Here is a 17792-nt window from a genome sequence, read left to right as displayed (position 1 = left end):
GTTTGTGCTTCTGCGTGCAGCCAGCGTTGCAGTGAGGCCTCGGGCACAGCGTGCTCGTGGCGTGCTAATCGAAAGCAAAAAGCTTTCTCAAACTATTCTGGAAGAGTTCTTAGATTCTGAAATGATAACACCATACAAATGGACAGATCAAATTTGTTTCCATGAGTCTGGGCAAGCAGCTGTTTCCATTTCTTGTACGTAGCGAGGATGAAGTTACATCTATCTTTAAGTGTTGGTTAATGCCTTAAATTCTGCCAGCATTATTGTTTGGTTCGTTTTTAGTCATGCATGTGTCCTTGCTAACCACTCAGACAGAGAAGTATCATTGTGCCACCTAGATTAATTTCCTTTTGCCAAGGAAAAACACAGTAAGGATGCTTTTTAACCCTACTCAGATGCATCAGTGTGCTCAGGGAAAATTTCTTAAAGCTTGTTTTTTCTTTCCCTTTTTTTCTGTCAGATTGTATTTACTCATGAACCGTGGTTCCACGAGTGACGTTTCTAGTGGTTCAATGACTCTATTTAATCTGTTTTGATTGGGAGCCAGGGCGTGTGGTGATGCTTGTAAAATGATCTCTCACTTGTTAAATTTTATTTCAACAATGGGAAAAGAGATTTTGAGGAGCAATATGTGAAAAGGAATAAAGAAAACAGTTTTTTCCACATATGAACTTTTCTTTAACATTCAATGCCTTTGTGTTGTAAAAGCTGTGTGAAAAAACAGGTGACCTCCTACTGTGTGAAGGACTTTGCTATCGAGCTTTTCATGTAAGCTGCCTTGGGCTCTCTGGAAGACCAGCAGGAAAGTTCATTTGTAGTGAATGTACATCAGGCAAGTTTGTCCCTTTCTATTAATACAAAAAAAGAGTTGTAGTTTTCCCATACATGGTTCTAGGAAATCCTCCTGGACAGTGTATGTATCTTTGGAGAAACCATGTTTATCCTTTGGTGCCTGACAGGGTGGGATTTCATACAGCACCATGAAGTGTGCCGTGTTTTAAAAGCTCACTCTATTTTTGGTGAGAACTGTCTTGCAACTTGGCTGATTTAGTCTGAATTCCATTGCCTTAATAATTGCAGAGTGTTTGCTCTGTGTGTACAGTTACAGATTAGATTTAAAGTCTGTCACAAAGACTTAAGAAATCCTAGGGAAAAAAAAAAAGCAGCAAGTGGAATGTTTTAAGTCCTGTTTCAGTCCTTTGTGTGTCTATATCAGTCTTGCTTTTCCTGTTAAAAGACTGCCTTATTGCTATTCATTTCATTTGCTTTTAATGCCATAATAACTGCTTGGAAGTTCTTAATCTTAAGACTTTAATATTTGCGTTCTTGCTCATAAACTCAACTCAGTACACGTGGTAAACCTTGTTGGAGCTTCAAAATAAAGCTATTCCAAGCAGACCAGAGAGAAGATTAGAGGATGCTTGTATTGGGTTTGTGGGTCTACTTCAGATGTCACAGATGACCCATCATGCTACTTCCTTCCTTTAAAAGAAATTAAATCAAATTTCACAGTCATCCTGGTGTACTGAGGCTTATAAATAAGAACGTAAAAGCAGATTGGTGACGTGATGGGTGGTGTTGTAATGTGTTTGCACTGTAAATTTATCTGAGTAGATTAGTATTTAACACCAAAGATTTAAAGTAAATAGATTGCTGCATCAAATAATAGAATGTGATTTGAGTTTGTTTAAAAAAAACCCATAAAAACTAATAAAAGCACTCCCCCACACATAACAAAAGCTCTCAACAGAAGCATTTAAAATTCACATGCTTGGGTAAAAAATGAGTTACATTATCCTTATTCTTTTTTCCACCAGGTGTGCATACATGTTTTGTGTGCAAAGAGAAAAAGGCAGATGTGAAACGTTGTGTCGTATCCCACTGTGGAAAATTCTACCATGAAGCTTGTGTGAAAAAGTTTCATCTTACTGTGTTTGAGAACAGGGGGTTTCGATGTCCTCTCCACAGCTGCCTGAGTTGTCATGTTAGTAACCCCTCACATCCACGAATTTCAAAAGGTAGTTTCATTTTACGTTCTTATGGCTGATGAATTAAGTGTGTTTATGGTATGTCAAGGTAAGGAATCTGTCCATTTGATAGCTGCTAGCTGCATTTTCACAGGCTATTGATTCAGATGGGTTTTTTTCAGTAATAATTGAGTAGCTTTTAGTCAATATTAGTATTTACCTCGTGTTCCCTTTTTGTAGCTAGCTTTCAACTCTGCAGAGTTAACCATGTTTTCTTCCCAAGAGAGAATGAAATGAAGCGACACCTTTTTTCTGTAGTGTCCAGTGACAGGACAAGGGGTAATGGGATGAAGCTGGAACACAAAAAGTTCCACTGGAACATAAGGAAAAACTATTTCACTGTTGAGGTGAAGGAGCCCTGGCACAGGCTGTCCAGGGAGGGTGTGAAGTCTTCTCTGAGGTTTTCAAAACCCATCTCAACGTGTTCCTGTGTGACCTGGTAAAGGTGGACCTGCTTGAGCAGGGAAGTTGGACTAGGTGATCTCTAAAGGTCCCTTCCAACCCCTACCATTCTCTGACTCTATGATTCTATGAAATCTGGCATGCATATATGATGAGGAGAGGCAGACTGAGCAGAGTGAAGGCAAGATCTGTGAATGTGCTTGCAGCAAGGCTCGCTGTTTGATTCTGGACATGTTTTAAGCTTTGGGCAACATCTGTAGACAAAAGTGCATTGCTTTGGTGTGTATAGTTAAAGCCTTCAAATATTTAAATATTTAAACATTATAGCTCTTTCTAATCGGTGTAGAGTTCTTTAGAAAACTTTGCTAATGCGGTGTTGTCACTAAATGCAAATGTGCAAGACTTTGAAAACGTAGTCTGATGTATTTTTATTCCATGAATTTCAATAAGGCCAAGTGCCAGGTCCTGCTCTTGGGCCACAGCAAACCCCAGCAGTGCTACAGGCTTGGGGAGGAGTGGCTGGAAAGCTGCCAGGCAGAGAGGGCCCTGGGAGGTTGACAGCGGCTGAACATGGGCCAGCCGTATGCCCAGGTGGCCAAGAAGGCCAATGGCATCCTGGCCTGGATCAGTAACAGCGTTGTCAGCAGGAGCAGGGAGGTGATCATTGCCCTGTACTCAGCTTTAGTGAGGCTGCACCTTGAACACTGTGTCCAGTTTTGGGCCCCTCTGAACAAGAAGGACATTGAGGTGCTGGAGAGGGTCCAGAGGCAGACTGCCAAGCTAGGAAAGGATTTGGAGCACTTCTCCTATGAGGAAGGGCTGAGGGGTCTGGGGCTGTTTAGCCTGGAGAAAAGAAGGCTCAGGGGAGACCTTATCGCTCTCCACAACTACTTGAAAGGAAAGGAAGTTGTAGCGAGGTGGGAGTCGGTCTGTTCTCCCTAGGAACAAGCAATAGAACAAGAGGAAACAGCCTCAAGTTGCACCAGGGGAGGTTCAGGCTGGATATGAGGAGGAATTTCTTCCCTTCAAGGGCTGTCAGGCATTGGAATGGGCTGCCCAGGGAGGTGGTGGAGTCACCATCCCTGGAGGTGTTGAAGAGACAGATGGATGTTGCACTTAGGGAAATGGTCTAGTGGGTGATAGGGCTGGGACAAAGGCTGGACTCAAGGATCTCAGAGGTGTCTTCCAGCTGAAGCAGTTCTATGATTTTTAGGGTGTATAACTACAGTTCTACTGTTGGTTTTTTTTAGCTCAACTAATGAGTCAGTTTTGTTCAAAAATACTATGTCAGGTTTGTGCTTTGCCAGGAAAGATGATGCGCTGCGTGCGCTGCCCGGTTGCCTACCACGCCGGGGACGTCTGCATCGCCGCCGGCTGCGCCGTCATCGCTTCCAACAGCATCGTTTGTACCAACCACTTCACTGCCACCAAGGGCAAAAGCCACCACGCACATGTCAACGTCAGCTGGTGCTTTGTGTGCTCCAAAGGTAAACGCATGTAAAACTCTGATTTCATAAATGCAGCCCCTGTGTCCTTCAGTTGTAAGTTTCTTTTGACTAATCTGCTTATAGGAAATTATTGGCATATTAAGTTAGGCTTCCTTAAGTACTGAAATAACTTCAGGCTGGCTTGTGCCCCTTCAAGTTTTTGAGTATCCTTTTTTTCCCAGATATAATTTGTTAAAGAATGTTTTTACTTGGACTTTGTCCAGCAGCCAGAAGCCTCTTTTAAGTCTTTACCAGAGACACACAACAAGAAGCATTTCTCTGTTCCTTACCCTGTGTTCAATGTGGTGAAGCTGTTTATGTTTCTTTGTTGCTAATACATAATATCAAAACAGAAGTGTTTTAAGAGTTGCTTTTAGTTTAGCAGCAGACAGCAAATCAAATCAGCGTGAGTTGTTGCTGGGAGTGTCACTAATTAAGGGTGTTTTGGTTTATGTTGTACAATAAATTCATTCTGGAGAACCACAAAATACATAGTGCTGATTAAACTGTGGCAGAGGAAGTTTACCTGATTTGTTAACAAATTATCATGCAGCATAACAGCTGCAGTTAACGTACCACTTGATAATGCACAGAACAAACTAACAACCACATTCCTTCTTCCCTCAGGAAAAAACCCAGACCCATAAATCTTGTTGTTAAAATGTTGAGTGCAGTGAAGTATTAATATATATTAAAACTATGTTAAATATATTGTAGCCATGAAAGTAAAACAAAGTCATGATAGCTTGTGGTGCATTATTCTGGCTCTTTTATCACTAGCTTGCTTGTTGTTTTGGATGCATTGCTGATCCAAGCCTGCCTGGCATTCCAATCAGTAAGGACCACTGGGGTTTGTGCACAAGTATAAATGATTTGTGTTTGTTGCAGACTAACGTGGTTTAACCATTTCATTTCTAACTAAACCTACTACGTGTGTATCACACTGCTTTGAACCTGGTTGGAATGCAAAACTTTTCTTTTTGTCTTGATGGTTTTCAACCCTTTTGGGGTATTTTTTTTCTCTCTCTCTCTCTCTCTCTCTCTGAAGGAGGCAGCTTGTTGTGCTGCGAGTCGTGTCCTGCGGCGTTTCACCCAGACTGCTTAAACATTGAAATGCCAGATGGGAGCTGGTACTGCAACGACTGCAGGGCGGGGAAGAAGCTTCATTTCCAGGATATTATTTGGGTTAAACTGGGAAATTACAGGTCTGATGCACAGATTTATTTTGTTTCACAGTATTGCCATGTTTCATTAAGGATCATACAATTGGTTGCTTTTGTAGGCCAGCCTGCTGCACACAAATTTCGCCTTCCTCTGTGAACTAGGGATCCCATCCCTTTGCAAGCTTCAGGTTCAAACCTTTGTAGCCTCATTGTTGCTCTTGGCCAAGACATTACCTATACAAGACTCCTGATAGTCCCCTGACATCTGTTCATAGCAATGAGCCTTCAACCCTTTTTGTTTCAGAGATCTCTTCAAATAATTAAGCTGGTATAACTTGTAATTGGCTGAATTACCTGGCAGGCTGGGAGATAAGTCAGATTGTCAGTGTTTTATACTTCATTGAGGTTTGAGTGAGATAGAGGAGAGTGGGATTTGTCCTAGAAGGCATTAATAGCTACCATCAGCTGTCTCACGATCTTTGACAATCCCAGCGATCACAGGCCCTGTTAAGGATGATGGGTTTGCTAACCAGATGCAAAGAGCTTTGTGCCTATGCTCATCTTGCAGGTGGGCAAAAATCCCACAGATTAAAGTGTCTGGCTTTCCTTTTCTAGTCCTGTCTTGTTATCTAGTGAGAGGGGGGAGGAGAGGATTTTATTTTAAATCCACTTGGATCTTGGAAGTAGTGATTGGTTAGTGCTGTTTTGGGTGTTTTCTTAAGCTGTCACTTGCAGAAAGAGTTTGACTAAAGTGCTGTATTTTTTTATTTGTACCTCTGTGCTAGATGGTGGCCTGCAGAAGTTTGCCATCCGAAAAACGTTCCCCCAAATATCCAGAAAATGAAGCATGAAATCGGAGAATTTCCTGTGTTTTTCTTTGGTTCTAAGGATTACTATTGGACGCACCAAGCACGAGTGTTCCCTTACATGGAAGGAGACAGAGGGAGTAGATACCACAGCATCAAAGGGATTGGAAAAGTCTTCAAAAATGGTACATAGCTAAAAGGAAACAGAAATGGTGTGGTGATGGACATGCTTTACTGTCTTCACACATAGCCTTGGATCTGGCCCTGTACTGTTGTTTTAAATGTAAATAGTAGTTTTTCTGTCCTGGGCAGCAATCTCTGTTACTAACTTTGAATGAGAGCATGGTTGTCATGACTTGTAAAGGAGTAGCATCTAATTGGAATTATCTCTGATGACTTTACTTGAAAGGAAATTATGAATGTAACAGAAAGAGTAGAATTGATACATCTTTTAAGAGCATTAACACTCCAGAAGCTTTGCTTGCAAGAAAATTGAATGATGGGACTAGGGAGTCGAAGATGTTGCCATTCAACGAGACCTGGACAGGCTGGAGAATTGGGCAGGGAGAAATCTAATGAAATTCAACAAAGGCAAGTGTAGAGTCTTGCATCTGGGAGAGAATCACCCCATGTACCAGTACAGGTTGGGGAATGAACTCTTAGAGAGTAGTGTAGGGGAAAGGGACCTGGGGGCCATGGTTAGCAGCAGGATGAGCATGAGCCAGCAATGTGCCCTCATGGCCAAGAAGGCCAATGACATCCTGGGGTGGATTAGAAGGGCTGTGGGCAGTAGGTCAAGAGAGGTTCTTCCCCTTCTACTCTGTCCTTGTGAGACTGCATCTGGAATATTGTGTCCAGTTCTGGGCCCCTCAGTTCAAGACGGATAGGGAGCTGCTGGAGAGAGTTCAGCACCAAGGTGATGAAGGGATTGGAGCATCTTCCTTATGATGAAAGGCTGAGGGAGCTGAGACTCATTAGCTTGGGGAAGAGGAGCCTGAGGGGCGACCTTATTAATGTTTACAAATATGTAAAGGGTGGATGTCAGGAGGATGGAGCCAGGCTGTTCTCAGTGATGGCCAATGATAGGACAAGGGGCAACAGGTACAAGCTGGAACACAAGAGGTTCCAAAGAAATACAAGGAAGAATTTCTTCCCTGTTGAAGTGAGGGAGTACTGGAAGGGGCTGCCCAGATGGGCTGTGCAGTCTCCTTCTATGGAGACATTCAAACCCAGCTGGATGAGTTCCTGTGTGACCTACTCTAGGTGGTCCTGCTCTGGCAGGGGAGTTGGACTGGATGATCTTTCGAGGTCCCTTCCAACCCTTAAGATTCTGTGAAGATGGTTATTTAACATGCAGGGGAATAAGCAAATCAAGTCGATGTGAGTCATCCTCTTCAGCATTTTCTGTTGATACACCAATCTTTTTTAGCTTTGCAAGAAGCTGAAGCTCGGTTTCGAGAAATAAAGCTACAGCGAGAAGCCAAAGAAACCCAAGAAAGCGAACGTAAACCTCCACCGTACAAGCACATTAAGGTACAGTTTGAGGGAGTTATGCTCAAAGGTCTAAGCCAGCACTGGAGAGGAGGAGCTGAGTGGTGAGATGGGGGGAAGAGGTCATAATGATGTGCTGGCAATTGTGTGCTTGTATAGTCAGTTTTGCTTCCCTTGGAACATCCAGTGTTGCAAAACCAGATTAGTAACGTCTGTAGTAACTCTTACAATAAATGCAGGTATTTTAAAGTGATGTTTGAACTATTTTAATGTATCATTCAGGTGAATAAGCCTTGTGGTAAAGTGCAGATATATACTGCTGACATTTCTGAGATTCCCAAGTGCAACTGCAAACCCACAGATGAAAACCCATGTGGCTTTGATTCTGAGTGCCTAAATCGGATGCTGATGTACGAATGCCACCCACAAGTTTGTCCTGCAGGAGAACGCTGCCAAAACCAGTGTTTCACCAAACGTCAGTACCCGGAGACAAAGATCATCAAAACTGATGGGAAGGGTTGGGGTCTGGTCGCCAAGAGGGACATCAAAAAGGTATGAAATCATTCTCACCTCACAAAGAACCAGTGGCTCATGATGACTTTTGGTGGGTTTGGTATATACTTTACTAGTGATGCTTGATATCTTTCAGGGAGAGTTTGTGAATGAGTACGTTGGTGAGCTGATTGATGAAGAGGAGTGTATGGCAAGAATCAAATATGCACATGAAAATGACATTACCCACTTCTATATGCTCACTATTGATAAGGTATTTTCATTTTCTTCCCCCCATTAATCATGCCATTATTTTGATCTCTCTCCCTTCTATTGATCACCTTGGTGGGACACTCCGCTACCTCTGATGTTCCACAGTTTTGTGTATTCCCATTGTTACTCCATTCTACTCATACAATGCAGCTCATTAGCTCTGTGTCACGTAACGGAGGTCTATAAATTGTGCTTTGTGGCTTGAAATAAAACAGCAAAGTGTTTATCTGCCTTTAAAGGAAGTATGCAGCTTTAGAAAATAGTAATGATACAGTTGAAAGAATTACTGTTAGCCATTCTTGTACTGAAATTTCAACAACAACAACAAAATCTCACTTGAGAGTAGTGTGGAATATAGTTGTGAGGCTGTATCTGTTGTACATTGGGCATTGAGTCTTTAATTGCAACTATCTGTCCCTTTGTTTATAGCAAAACCAGGCTTGGGCTTTTTTTAGAAACTCTTTTTCTGAAAGCACTGTCTGCATTAGTAGCCAGCCAGAAATTGATTCTGCAGCAAATTAATCCAGCAGATGAGTTAATGCAACAAATTAATCCATCAGATTAATTAATGCAGCAAATTAATCCAGTGTCTGTAGTTCTCTGTGCACTCTTTCAGGAACAAAATTACTGAGGGAACTGGAAGAGAATGGAGAACCAGAACAGTAGTGGATATTAGTTATATATATATATATAATATTTCTTCAGTCCCCAAACCCCTTAGGAGAAAAACAAGAGATGGCTGTCAGTCCTGCTTTTTTTTCAGTCCTTATCCCCTTTCTTTTCCTGAGATTGTCCTACTCTGTTATTTCCACAGCTGTTTTCATTAGTCCTCTTACTGAGGAGCTTGTCACAGAAGGTACCACCTAAGAATGATGAAACCATGTCTCTCTGAACACTAAAGTTTCTCACCTCTCTACTAAACTTGACAGACATGAGTGCATTACATAGGTGAACTGAACGTGTATTTGACTCTTGCCACAGTTAATAAATGCTCATTCTGGTTCTACCTTGCAAAAATGCCCGTGCCATTATGAGCCTGAGCTGTCCATGCAGTTAGAGTGGCTGGATGTATGTACAGGTACTTATGACATGTGCTTTATAAAAATGAGTTGGAAGGAACCTATGATAACGTTGCATTAATAAGCAAAGCTTTTGTTAAGCAGCTCTGCAAAGAAGCAGAGTTCTGGCTGTTTTAAGATGACTTAATTTTGTTAATGTCTGGTACATTTGGTGGAGACAGAAATTGAAAGGCAACTGTGTGTAGGGATGGGATTTTTTTTTTTAGCTGCAAGAACAGCTGAGTTTTGCTTAAACTGGGCTGACTTGGGAAAAGAACGCTGGTGAGAAACTGGTCATGTCTGCAAGTAATCATGCAATGACTTGGTAAATACCATAAAGCAGAGTACTTACAAATGTGCCACAGCTTTGTGAACATGCAGTAAAGGTAAACGCACTGAGTTTTGAGGCTTTCTGGAGGGAGGGAGCTGGGTGATGCGACCACCACGTGCTCACGAGAACACTTATCCTGCCTTGTGGCTGTGATGGGTTCTGGGAAAACGTGAGCTAGAGCACAAGTATTGCATTGGGAGTGTCACATTCCAGGCCATGTGAGACACTACGGTTTTCAATACAACATGTGCCATCCGTCCGCTTGTGTGCTTCTGGGTAGCAACTCCATGTCTGTTTGGAATGCAACTACTGAAGTCATTTGGGGGAGGGGGGAAGAATTCCCGTGGGTGGGGGGAGAAAAGACATTCATTCTGTTGCTGGTTTGATCTCCAGGACCGGATTATTGATGCTGGCCCCAAAGGAAACTATTCTCGGTTTATGAATCACAGCTGCCAACCAAATTGTGAAACTCTCAAATGGACAGTGCATGGAGACACTCGTGTCGGGCTGTTTGCTGTGTGCGATATCCCCGCAGGTACAGCAGCTGCTGCTGCCTTGGCTTTCATTCCCTGAGGGAAAACCCCTTTGTGCACTTATGAGTGGGACACTCATGGTTTCACTGATTCAGTGCAAATGCTTTTGTAGAGAGCTCGGCACGTGGAAGAGATGCTTTGTGAGCTGCCTTTAATGTTTCTTAATAGTGAGTCCCATGGCTCCTTTTTCTTGCTTGCTTCTGAGGGAACACCAGAGCCCCTGGTTAGGATCCATGCATTCACTGCATGTGGTAGAGCATAGGCTTTGGCTTAGAGGTCACAACCTGTACTTCAGCATGTTTTCGAGTGATGATAGCAAGCTTAAGGAGGGGATGTAGGAAGCTGTTTAAAAGTATATTTGTTCTGGTTTGCATATATACAAGCACACACAAACACATCTCTCTATACCTATATCTAGCTGTATACATATATACATCCATAACATGTGTTTTATGAATTCAAACTGATTTATCTTAAAAATGTTATTGCATGACATCATGCTGCACTGGCATCTAGTTCATCATTGTCTGTGCTCATGAGTGGTAAAAAGAGGGGAGAACCCTATGATACTAGATCAGCAAGCAAGTACCAACCAGAAGACAGACAATGAAACCTTTGTTTGCTTGTAGTAATTTTGATAGACTTCATTACCTTGTCCTTCTTATCTCACTCAGGGACAGAGCTGACTTTTAATTACAACCTTGACTGTCTGGGCAATGAAAAAACAGTCTGCAAATGTGGTGCCCCAAACTGCAGTGGATTTCTTGGGGACAGACCAAAGGCAAGTAATAAATCAAGAGATTTTGATGGTGTCTTGTCTGTTAGCTTTGTGTTTTTCTTTTGGGGTATGCCTTGGTGGACAGTATGATGTTATGGTAAGGGGTAATGCCACTTGAACAGATGCTAGCTATCCTCTGAGGAAAAAACCTACTGTTTCTCATAACCTTGGTGTTAAAGAATACATTTTAATGCTGTTAATAGTACAGCAGGCAATACTGGTTTGGGAAACACCCTAAAATATTTTCTCCCACGTTCTCCTATGTTAAATTAATTTCTTTGGGTCCTGAATAAGAAATATTGCTAGCTAGCAGCAGTAGCTTCTGGAATCTAAAGCATATGAAAAAAGAGATTGCAGAAAGAATAACCTTCCCAATCCTATTTGAAGTTTGGGGAGGGGGGAAGGGCTGTAGGAGCTAGGAACTGACAGAGAACAAGCTTAACTGCAGTCAGTGAGATTATTCTGACATTGCAGATTGGGTTTTTTCCCCCATCTAAACCTTAAAATATTAAGACTTGTTTAAAAAAAATTCAATTGAACTGAACAAGAAAAGTGAGTTTTGAATGAGAATAATGATCCCAAATTACATCAAGAAATTACCTATATAATATGGGTCAGGTTGATTTAAAACCTGTAATCCAGCAGAAGTTGATGGGGCTTCCTGAAGGGCTGGAAAAGGAGTGTGAGGGAAGGCACAGGTACATTCTCAAGAGGAAAAAAAAGTCACCTGTGGCTGTAGAAAGGCTTGCACCTTCATGTGGTCCTTCACACTGCTTAGTATCAGGCACTCCTGAGGGCAGCCTTAGAGTTTTCCATCTGTTTTTTGTTAAGGAATAGCCTTGTGAGGTTTCACATAAGCTTGTGATCAGTTTTCAGAGACATCCATGACAAAATTAATGTTACAGTTCAGTTTTGCGGAGCTGTCTGCATTGGTAGAAAGTAGGTAATGGTTACTGGGGTGAAGGGGAAGAAATTATGGTAGAGATGTTGAATAACCATCAAGAATGAATTTGATACGATTTGGTGAAGGAGAGTTGAAGTGCAAGCAGCAGAATATCAGACTGAAATAGGGATAAGGTTTGGTAGATTCTTTCTAGCACTATGGGCACAGCTACAGTTCCTGAAATTCTGCTGTCTGTTCTGGAAAGAGGAGATGGTTTTAGTAATTCCAGCATGACTATGCACAACTAGAAGAGTGGATATTGGAGTGATTGGGTAAATGAGAGTAAATTAGCTTCAAGTAGATTAGAGTTGAAATGGGAAGAGAACTTCTGGAGAGAGTTCAGCACAGAGCCACCAAGATGATCAGGGAATGGAACATCTTTCATATGAGGAAAGGCTGTGGGAACTGGGGCTGTTTAGTCTGGAGGAGACTGAAGTGGGATCTCATTAATATTTACAAATACCTAAATGGTAGATGTCAGGAGGTTGGGACATCCCTTTTTTCTATAGTAGCTGGCAGCAGGACAAGGGGTAATGGGATGAAGCTGGAACACAAAAAGTTCCACTTAAACATAAGGAAAAACTATTTCACTGTTCAGGTGAGGGAGCCCTGGCACAGGCTTCTCAGAGGGCTTGTGGAGTCTCCTTCCTTGGAAGTCTTCAAGACCCACCTGGACATGTTCCTATGTGACCTGATCTAGGTGACCCTGCTTCTGCAGGGAGGTTGGACTAGATGATCTCTAAAGGTCCCTTCCAACCCCTACCATTCTATGGTTCTATGACCTTATTTCAGTGATGATAAAGTGGAAGAGCTTTGCAGTAGGAAGGGATTGGTAGGGACAAGATCTGATTTCATGATGCCTTTTCACAAGGGTCAGTGTGGGGTTTTTGTCAGCACAGAGAGGTTTGGTGAGGCACTGCACGGACCTGCACCCCATCAGATTTTTGCCTGTGTGCAGTCTGCCAGGCACACCGACAGTCCTGCTAGGTTGTGGAATATTTTTCCTCTTCAAAGCTGGCATTTACAGATTTGCATCTTATTCTCTTAGAATTCTTCCACTAATGCCTCAGAAGAAAAAGGCAAAAAGACCAAAAAGAGAACACGGAGACGCAGAACGAAAAACGAAGGGAAGAAGGAATCTGAAGACGATTGTTTCCGTTGCGGCGACGGGGGTCAGCTCGTACTGTGCGACAGGAAGTCTTGTACTAAAGCTTATCATCTCTCCTGTCTTGGCTTGGTGAAACGTCCTTTTGGTGAGTTGGCTTGCCTCTCAAACTTGTGTACATAACTAACTTGTGCAGGTCCCTCTGTTAGTTATTGAACTGAAACCTTGTCAAGAGGGGCATCTTGAAAATGGTTTTGAATGGTGAGAATTTTGTGCATCATGTGGGAGCTGTTCTTGAATGTGGAGACAAAATGATGGCCTTCCTCCTGCCTCTCTGGCAAAAGAAGTCTTTTGTTTTACAAATGTAGGCAATTGAGTACATCATTCTCAGTAGGAGCAGTGTGGCCCTGTCACAGGAAAGTGGATTATGTCTAAGAAATGCGTGAAGCCAGTTGAACTCAAGCCAAAAGAACAGCAGCAACATCTGGAATAAGGCGAGAGGAAAGCTTTAAGGGCAGCCAATGTTGGGTTTTAGTTGCAGATACAACAGGAGTTACCTGGTTCCAGTCAGCAGTGTCTGGTGGGATGTGAAGAAGTTAGGTTCTAGAGCACAAATCCTATGAGGAGTAGCTGGGGGTGTTTAGCCTGGAGAAGAGGAGACTGAGGGAGACGTGATCACTCTCTACAGCTACCTCAATGGGGGTTGTAGTGAGGTGGAGGTCAGTCTTCTGAGTAATGAATGACAGAACACAAGGAAATGGCCTCAAGTTGCACCAGGGGAGGATTAGATTGGACATTAGGGAGAACTTTTTCCCTGAGAGGGTTGTTGGACACTGGCACAGGCTGCCCAGGAAGGTGGTAGAATCACCATCCCCGAGAAGTATTTAAAATACACGTAGATGAGGTGTTGAGGGATGTGGTTTAGTGGTGGGTTTGGCAGTGTGAGGTGAGTGGTTGGATTCAATCATCTTAAAGGTCTTTTCCAAGTGAAACAATTCTGTGATTCTAAGTGAAAAAGGCAAAGCCTGTTATCCCAGAAACAAGTGACACAATGACTGGTGAAATATACTTCTTGCTGGAGCTGACTGTATTTAAATGAGGGGATGTCAAGTCTGCTACTTGCTGCTGTCAGCTGAGCTGTAGAAGTGAGATGCAGCATTTTGATTTTTTTGAGATTGGCAACAGTGGTCACAGCCTCATCTTTCTCTGCCAGGAAAGAATTACCCCATGTACTACCAGTACAGGTTAGGGAATGAACTGTTAGAGAGTAGCGTAGGGGAAAGGGACCTGGGTGCCATGGTGGGCAGCAGATGAGCATGAGCCAGCAATGTGCCCTCGTGGCCAAGAAGGCCAGTGGCATCCTGGGGTGGATTAGAAGGGCTGTGGGCAGTAGGTCAAGAGAGGTTCTCCTCCCCCTCTACTCTGCCCCTGTGAGACCACATCTGGAATATTGTGTGCAGTTCTGGGCCCCTCAGTTCCAGAAGGACGGAGCTGCTGGAGAGAGTTCAGTGCAGGGCCACGAAGATGGTGAAGGGACTGGAGCATCTCCAGCAAGGCTGAGGGAGCTGGGGCTCTTTAGCTTAGAGAAGAGGAGCCTGAGGGGTGACCTCATTAATGTTTACAAATACATGAATGGTGGGTGTCAGGAGGATGCAGCCAGGCTGTTGTCAGTGATGGCCAATGATAGGACAAGGGGCAATGTGTACAAGCTGGAACACAAGAGGTTCCAAAGAAATACAAGGAGGAATTTCTTCCCTGTTGAGGTGAGGGAGCACTGGAACAGGCTGCCCAGATGGGGTGTGGAATCTCCTTCTCTGGAGACATTCCAAACCCACCTGGACAAGTTCCTGTGTGACTTACTCTAGATGGACCTGCTCTGGCAGGGGGATTGGACTGGATGATCCTTGAGGTCCCTTCCAGCCCTTGAATTTCTGTGATTCTGCAAAAGTGATGTTCAGCTGCTGAAACACAAAACTTCTTTAGCATAGGATGACAGGTTTCACTCCCCACTAACACCCGCTTTGTTTCCCATGGCAGGAAAGTGGGAATGTCCTTGGCACCACTGTGATGTTTGTGGCAAACCTTCTGTTTCCTTCTGCCACTTCTGCCCAAATTCTTTCTGCAAGGAACACCAAGACGGGACAGTACTGAATTCTACATTGAATGGACAGTTATGCTGCTCTGAACACATTCTCGGGGTGGATTCTGTTGAAAGTCAGAAGACTGAGAAACCCCGCAGAAAACTGAACAAGTTGAAGCCTAAGAGAAAGCAGAGGAACAGATGGATGAGAGCTGAATGCAAATAGTCATGGACTGCAGTTTCTACTGCCAACACTATCTTGTAGATAAGTTGTGAATATGACCAGGGAAGGACACAATTTTACATATATTCTGTAAAGGTTACGTGGTGGGGAGGGGGGTGGGGGGCTGTTTTTGTTTTGTTTTGTTTTTATAAATCCACTGAGCCAACCACAGCAGTCTGCTGCTGCTTCTGCACTGATAACGAACTGCATAGTTCAGAAAACTTCAGGACAAACCAAACTTTATTACTCAGCATTACAGTTACACTTGAATCGTTAACGAATGTAAAAGGTTCCCTCCAAAATGCTTTCAGGTTGGAGGTAGGTTATAAAATCAAACCAGGTAGGTGTAAACATAGGTTTTTGAGGTAGTATTTGTCAACCAACAGATGTTTAAAATAGTATATCCTTGAAAGAAGTTATTAGCTCTCACGTCCTTTTAAGTAAGAAACGGCTTGCTCTGTGGTCCCAATGAGATTTGCTTGCCCTGTGTGTTTTTGAGCAAGTGCTTGAATGCCAATCACGACCCAGGTGGGTAACTACACACACACACAACGATACAAAACAGCTCGCCAGTGAGTCTTAAACAAGCGTGGGGTTAAATATCCTGCCACCGAGAAATACAGTGTGTGGTGGGAAAGGCACACCCTGTACCAGAGAGGGGAAATCTCACACTGTAAGAGATCTTTTTCTATCCTGTTTTTTCCTGCATTTCATTCCAGCGAAGAAGTGACTTGATCTTGCAGAGCTGTAAATGTCTGGGTTTCAAGGGATATTGTTCTGCAGTCTAGGCCCAATATTCCAGGGTTTTTGTCTCTTAACAAATCTTACAAAACCTATTATTTGGAAAAAAAAAAATTACTTGATTCCCCCACTCTTAATGTCAAGTAAAACTTGGAGTCCAAGTATTACAACTTGGTGATAACGTCAAAAATGCCCAGCAAGGAGCAAACAAAATCCCCATGAGTGAAACCGGAGGTGCAACTTGCCTGAAATGCTACAACTAAATTCAAACCAATTAACAGTGAAACAGGTTTTTGAAGAACAACACAAGGAACAATTTGAATGTGAAATGTAGCCTGACTCTGTTCCTTTTTGATCAAGTTTGGATGAAACTCGCTCCTTGACTTGACAGACTGGAATGACTCTCTACTGTTTTAGGAGCTTTGCTCTTGACCATCTTATCACCACCGTGTTGTGCCAGCCAAAGCTGGGTTGAATTCTTTGCTCTCATTAAGTTCTCCCATTGCAGTGAGATAAATAGATGAGATTTCATTTGATGCCAGTAACATTAGAACTAGGAAAAAACAGCAAAGAAAAAGGTTTTCACCTGTTTTCTTCCCAGTGCATGTCATTGGTGTGTGATTAGGCAGCGTTACAAGCCTGCACTTGTGCCATTGTTACCTAGCCGACGTGAACACGATGTGTGCCTCCATGTCCACTTAGGAGTTTGTGTATGTTCTAGCTTAGTTTGCCTTTAATAGTGCAGAAACTCTGTGTAGCCCTTTTGAAGCCTTGCCATATCATGAAAGTGTATGGGTTTTTTTTCCAAAGTATTTCCTCAGGATTTGATTGCAGGTTTAGTGTTTGGAATTTCTGAAAACCCCCATTTGTTCCCAACACGTGAAAACTTTGGTTTTATTTAGAAGATAATAATTGAAAGAGGTTTTAAATGTAGCAGTGCCCTACCCTGAACTCTTTGTTTTCTGTTTTGTGACCAAACTGCTTTGTTCCGTTTTTATAAACACTGTTGGAAGGTTAGTTTGGTTTGGGTTTTTTTTTTCCAAATTATGTTGATAAAACAGCACAGCTCAAAAGAGGGGCAAGTGTTACCTGTTTGCATTGTTTCAAGCAGTATGCCAAGCCTTGCACTCGAGCTAAAAATCAAGATTTCTTAATTGATTTGGAGGGAAACCTTCCCTCTGCTGTAGATACTTCGGGCCTGAAGCGTAGGCCTGTGCCTCAAATCAAAACCAAACAATGGTATGATGTATGTTTCTCTAATACTGGGTTTTGAGGGGAGGAAAGTGAGATCAGGCAGTAAAGCAGAAAGATTTTCCTCGTTGCTTTTGAACAAAATGAAGGAATGTGCTATCATTGGGACCATCCTTTGACTCCTATACCGTGTAAGGAAGGCTTTATAAGAGTATCTTTTAAGTAAATTATTATCAATTTTTACCTTTACATTCCATTGCTTTTATAAATTGTAAATTTTTTAGTTGTTTTGTTGCTTTTTTCCTCTTCATATGTAGGTGTAACAGCTCTGGCACCCCGACACAGTTGTGGCCCAGGCCCTGAGAAGCAGATAACTCACTCCAGAAGCCACCGCCTCACATAGTGCTGGCACCTCTGCTTTCAGATGGGTCATGGAGCCCACAGCTCCCTGCCCACCTCTCTGGTGGGCTCACAAGCACAGTTAGCATGGCAGGATGCAAGACAGCCACCCTGTTTGTGTCTGTCTGCAGATAAAGAAAGGCTTTGGCATTCAAAGCAATCCCTCTCAGCACTCTTTGCAAAACAAACGGACACAAACAGACCTTGGCAAGTGGCTGTTTGACTTTCTGCTTCCTTCTACCTCTGCTCTTTACTGCTCAGCCCTTTGG

General features: G+C 42.9%; 1 protein-coding gene and 1 non-coding gene across 2 annotated transcripts in view; both read left to right on the top strand.

Moving 5' to 3' along the window:
• Positions 1–15258, top strand: part of NSD2 (nuclear receptor binding SET domain protein 2) — a 101385-nt gene extending 86127 nt beyond the window's left edge. Inside the window, exons 12-23 of the mRNA XM_061993689.1 lie at positions 709–832; positions 1818–2018; positions 3737–3916; positions 4965–5121; positions 5865–6070; positions 7315–7418; positions 7659–7928; positions 8026–8142; positions 9924–10065; positions 10738–10844; positions 12833–13037; positions 14927–15258. Of these exons, the coding sequence (XP_061849673.1) occupies positions 709–832; positions 1818–2018; positions 3737–3916; positions 4965–5121; positions 5865–6070; positions 7315–7418; positions 7659–7928; positions 8026–8142; positions 9924–10065; positions 10738–10844; positions 12833–13037; positions 14927–15195 (2082 nt within the window). The 3' untranslated portion in view covers positions 15196–15258. The remainder of the gene's footprint in view (positions 1–708; positions 833–1817; positions 2019–3736; positions 3917–4964; positions 5122–5864; positions 6071–7314; positions 7419–7658; positions 7929–8025; positions 8143–9923; positions 10066–10737; positions 10845–12832; positions 13038–14926) is intronic.
• LOC133625248 (small Cajal body-specific RNA 23) lies at positions 9646–9776 on the top strand. Its single transcript, XR_009818562.1, has one exon. It is a non-coding gene; the product is annotated as a small Cajal body-specific RNA 23 (non-coding RNA).
• Positions 15259–17792: the final 2534 nt, after the last annotated feature.

The sequence above is a fragment of the Colius striatus genome, chromosome 3 (genome assembly GCF_028858725.1).
Source record: "Colius striatus isolate bColStr4 chromosome 3, bColStr4.1.hap1, whole genome shotgun sequence".
Taxonomy (NCBI): domain Eukaryota; kingdom Metazoa; phylum Chordata; class Aves; order Coliiformes; family Coliidae; genus Colius; species Colius striatus.
This window is presented reverse-complemented; position numbering and strand designations above follow the sequence as displayed.